The sequence below is a fragment of the Papio anubis genome, unplaced genomic scaffold (assembly GCF_008728515.1).
Source record: "Papio anubis isolate 15944 unplaced genomic scaffold, Panubis1.0 scaffold2421, whole genome shotgun sequence".
Taxonomy (NCBI): Eukaryota; Metazoa; Chordata; class Mammalia; order Primates; family Cercopithecidae; genus Papio; species Papio anubis.
This window is the reverse complement of record NW_022162482.1, coordinates 1-4,774: the sequence shown is the minus strand read 5'-3', so window position 1 is coordinate 4,774 and position 4,774 is coordinate 1. Positions and strand designations below refer to the sequence as shown.

At 62.6% G+C, this 4,774-nt stretch overlaps 1 protein-coding gene across 1 annotated transcript; it reads left to right on the top strand.

The window, feature by feature from the left end:
• Window positions 1-2,076: 2,076 nt before the first annotated feature.
• LOC101017117 (rho GTPase-activating protein 45) lies at window positions 2,077-4,311 on the top strand. Its single transcript, XM_031661743.1, has 3 exons — window positions 2,077-2,343; window positions 2,419-2,629; window positions 3,708-4,311. The coding sequence occupies exons 1-3, from the start codon at window positions 2,258-2,260 to the stop codon at window positions 3,885-3,887; spliced, it is 477 nt and encodes a 158-aa protein (XP_031517603.1). The 5' UTR covers window positions 2,077-2,257; the 3' UTR covers window positions 3,888-4,311.
• Window positions 4,312-4,774: the final 463 nt, after the last annotated feature.

Sequence of the window (4,774 nt, the reverse complement as noted above, 5' to 3'; positions counted from 1 at the left end):
TATGGTTACGTATTGCTAGGCACCCCCTGGCTCGGGGAGTCTGAATGGCCCTGATTCCTGCCCAGGGGACTTGGGGCGAAGTTCTAGGACATCATCCAGTGGCACCATGTCGTCCACGGAGGAGCTGGTGGACTCGGAGGGTGGAGCTGGGGCCTCAGCCTCGGCAGGCGGAGGGTTCCTGACGTGGGCTGGGAGAGAGAGGGGATCTCGGCTACAGTCCAGGGGCCTGGCCCTGACCTGCCTTGGTGACACCGGGCTGCCCAGCTGCCCAAGTAGCTGACCTCAACGGGCATGACCCCTGGGAGCTGCCGCGGCTGTAGCCTTGCGGGCCGCCCACACGGTGGGCTGTCCAAGGCGCCCGCATCACCGGGCCTCGAAGCCCGCAGACACCCGGGCCAAGTGCCGCGAGTGCAACAGCTACGTCTACTTCCAGGGTGCTGAGTGCGAGGAGGTGAGTGGGACGCCTCGACGGACAGCTGGGAGCCTTTGGGGTGCCCTCGGGAAGGTCTGGCCCGGAGCAGGGAGCAGTCGGGCGCCTTTGGAAGGAGGCGAATGGAGGGGTGGGGTGGGCCCTTTTAGGTTTGGGGGGCAGTGTTGGCTCTGAGGCAGTGAAGCCTGCAGGGGTTAGACCTGGAGTGTGAAGAGCCCTGGGGCTGTGGCCAGAAAACCAAGGGGCGGGAAGGAGAGGAGGCTGGAGTGGCAGGCAGGCGGATCACCCCTGGGGTGGAAGCCGGGAGCCACTGTCCAGCTTGTGGCAAGGCCGTGTGGGGGACTGTGAGCGGCCCCGGGGAGGTGGGGTGGAGCCACTGGGGGCTGCACTGGGCTGGGCGTCCCGGGGCTTGGCTCACTCACTCTGGCCGCCCCCAGTGCTGCCTGGCCTGCCACAAGAAATGTCTGGAGACGCTGGCCATACAGTGCGGGCACAAGAAGCAGCAGGGCCGCCTGCAGCTGTTCGGCCAGGACTTCAGCCAGGCTGACCTGCTCCCGGCCCAGCGTGCCCTTCGTATCAAGAAGTCGTCTCTCTGCGGGTCGGCCGGCTGGCTCTTGCCTGGAAGTAAGGTGGAGAGGCGGCTCGCGTGGACAGCCGAGGCTGACAAACCTCCCACCCCTGGAGCTCCCATAAATCTACAGTCAATGGGGTAAAAGGCAGCTGGCGTGGGCTGTGCTGCCAGGCCGAGCGGCGAGGAGCTGGTCAGTATGCAGGCGCCCCGCACGACATAAGCTCTACCTCATGGTGAAACCCGGGTAGCCAAAGGAGCCACCTGGAGGCGTAGCCAGGCAGGAGTGGGGTGGGAGTGCTGGGCTACCACAACAGAGGACTGAGCTGGGACTACAGGCATGGCCTTGGCGGGGAGCTTAGGGAGGAGGGACAGGGTGGGGCGGGACAGTGCCTGGCGGGGCACTGCTGAGGAGGCTGGGGAGTGCAGTGGTCATGAGGTGGGCTGGGTGGGGCAGTTCTGTGTCCGAACAGGACAGGAACAGGAGGGGTCAGGTGGGGCTGGGTCAGCCACAATGGCAGGGGTGTGGCCACAACAAACTTTGGTGCTGGGGGTAGAAGGGCTCAGGTGGTGGCCTGGAGCAGGTCAGGCGTCAGGAATGGCAAGGGACAGGCAGGGGGAGGGGCTGAGGCTGGGCACAGGGTGGGGGGTGGAGACCTGGGCTGGTGGGGTGAGGCTGGGGCAGGGTGGTGACCAGGGCGGGGGGCTGGGGCTGGGGGAGGGCGTGGGTCTCATGGCAGGGAAGAGGCAGGGGCGGCTGGGGACTGAGGCGTGAGTCGTGTCTGGGGAAGAGGCGGAAGGAGCTGAATGGGATAAGCACTTCCTCTGGGTGGTGAGGGAAAGGGTCAGACTGAGTAGAGGCCTGAGCTTGTTGGGGGCCACCTGCAGAAGTGACGGGGTGGTGATGGCCAGGCGAAAGGAGGACTAGGCTGGGAGTGAAAGCCCGGGCAGGAAAGGGCAGGGCTCATGCTGGGCTGGGGACTACAGGAAGCCTCACGCCGAGGCTCAGGTGAGAGTGACCAGTGCTTGGTGGGGAGGTGGGGCTGAGGCTGCACGTGGTGAGCGTGGGGGAGCCAGGCCCAGGCCCGCAACACCTGCTGACTCTTGACACCGCACAGCTTCCAGAGCCGCTCATCTCCTTCCGCCTCTACCACGAGCTCGTGGGGCTGGCTAAGGACAGCCTGAAGGCAGAGGCCGAGGCCAAGGCGGCGTCCCGGGGCCGTCAGGACGGCTCGGAGAGCGAGGCAGTGGCGGTGGCCATGGCAGGTCGGCTGCGGGAGCTCCTGCGGGACCTGCCGCTCGAGAACCGGGCCTCGCTGCAGTACCTGCTGCGGCACCTACGCAGGTGAGGCCCGGCATATGGGGTGGAGGGCTCGGGGTCCCGGGAGCCGCTCAGCACCTGGCCCTGCCCGCCCCGCAGGATCGTGGAGGTGGAGCAGGACAACAAGATGACCCCTGGGAACCTAGGCATCGTGTTCGGGCCCACGCTGCTTCGGCCACGGCCCACCGAGGCCACCGTGTCCCTCTCCTCCCTGGTGGATTACCCCCACCAGGCCCGCGTCATCGAGACTCTCATCGTCCACTATGGGCTGGTCTTCGAGGAGGAGCCAGAGGAGACCCCCGGGGGCCAGGTGAGGGTGTGGGCCTGACCAGGGCTGTCCACTCGGGGCTTGGGGAGCGGGGGGCGCTGCTGGGGACAGTCGTTGTGGGATGAAGCCCAAGGAACCACAGGGAGATAATTTAGTTTGGACGGGGTAGTTCGAGAGGCCTGTGTCTTTTTGTCTTTTATGCAAAGAACTGCGCGAAGTCTGCAATGAATCTAGCAGAGGTGCAAAGGCTCTGCGGCGGCCCCTCCACTCTCCCTTGGGGCTGGCATTGGGCCTCACCCTTCAGGCACCCTCCTTCCCCGTTTCCCACCCCGGTGCTGCCTGCAGCCACAAGCAGCACGCTAGCCCAGGTGTCCACAGCCCAGCCGAGCTGCCACTGCACTCCGCTGCGAGGTCAATTCCCTGCTTCAGAGTTTCCTGTCTAGGAGCTGTGGTTTCACTTCTGTTGCCCAGGCTGGAGTGCAATGGGGCGATCTCAGCCCACCACAATCTCCGCTGCCGAGGTTCAAGCGATTCTCCTGCCTCAGTCTCCCGAGTAGCTGGGGCTATAGGCACCCGCCACCATGCCCGGCTAATTTTTGTATTTTTAACAGAGATGGAGTTTCACTTTGTTGGCCAGGCTGGTCTCGAATTCCTGACCTCAAGTGATCCATACCCCGCCTTGGCCTCTTGAAGTGCTGGGATTACAGGTGTGAGCCACTGCGCCCGGCCTCTCGTATTTTTTCAATCCATCTTCCCTGGGCGTTTAGTGGGTGTAGTTTCCCGGGTTTGCTCTTGGCTGAGGACAGACCGCCTGGGGTGCGGTCTCAGGACAGTGGGCCCACAGCTCTGACGGTGTCTGTGCTGGGTATGGCCTTTCCGTCCTGTGCTCTTGAAGCTCTCGGGAGAAACCACAGATGGGGACAGGAGCAGCCGTGGGTGGCGAGAGGAGCGGAATTTCAGAAATTCCCGTCCCATGTTCCTTGTGGGAACGGCCAGTGTGGTCACAGCCTGGGCAGCAGCGGGTGTCGGTAGCTGTTAGGGGCTGTGTGGTGTGTTTGTTAATTTGTAACATGGAAAATGGAGCCCTGGCCCCTCCCTGACTTCCTTTCTGCCCTTGCAGGACGAGTCATCCAGCCAGCGAGCTGAGGTGGTCATCCAGGTGCCGTACCTGGAGGCGGGCGAGGGGGTGGTGTACCCCCTGCAGGAGGCTGCGGAGGACGGGTGCAGAGGTGAGTGTGTGGCTGCCCGAACAGCCCCAAGGGAGGCCGGCGTGTGCCACCCGTGGGCGCAGGTGCCATGACCTAGTTGTGCACACGTGGCAGTGGCAAGGTCCACGGCGCAGCACGTTCTGTGGATTTTGTCTGCCACGGAGACCACACCTGTGAGCTACTCGTTCATTTTCTTTTAACCAGCTGCAAACAGAGGCAAGGCAGTGCCTTTTGAGGCGCCTACCCCGCACTCAGAAACCGGTAATGTGAACGTGCGGCTGACGCTGTGTAAGGCTCCAGGTGCACCAGGCACCTGGCCAGGCTAAGTGCCTTTCCTGCAGCAGCCTCATTTTCTAGAGAAGGGCACGGGGCTGGGGGTTTGACTCAGGTGGGGCTGGCGCCACCTGTCAGAGGCAGCCAGCCCTGAGTGCTGCATCTAGTTACGGTACCTCTGTATTAGTCTGTTTTCACACTGCTGATAAACACCTGAGGCCAGGCGCGGTGCCTCACGCCTGTAATCCCAGCACTTTGGGAGGCCAAGGTGGATCACTTGAGGTCAGGAGTTTGAGACCAGCCTGACCAACATGGTGAAACCCGGTCTCTACTAAAAATACAAAAATTAGCCGGGTGTGGTGACAGATGCCTGTAATCCCAGCTACTCAGGAGGCTGAGGCAGGAGAATTGCTTGAACCCGGGAGGCGGAGGTTGCAGTGAGCCGAGATCGTGCCACTGCGCTCCAGCCTGGGCAACAGAGCGAGACTCTGGTCTCAAAAAGAGAGAAATACCTGAGGCTGGGCAATTTACAAAAGAAAGAGGTTTAGTGGAGTTATAGTTCATGTAGGTGGGAAGGCCTCACAATCGTGGCGGAAAACAAGGAGCGAGTCACGTCTTGCATGGATGGTGGCAGGCAAAGGGAGAGCTTGTGTCGGGAAACTCTACTTTTTAGACCATCAGATCTTGTGAAAACCATTCACTATCA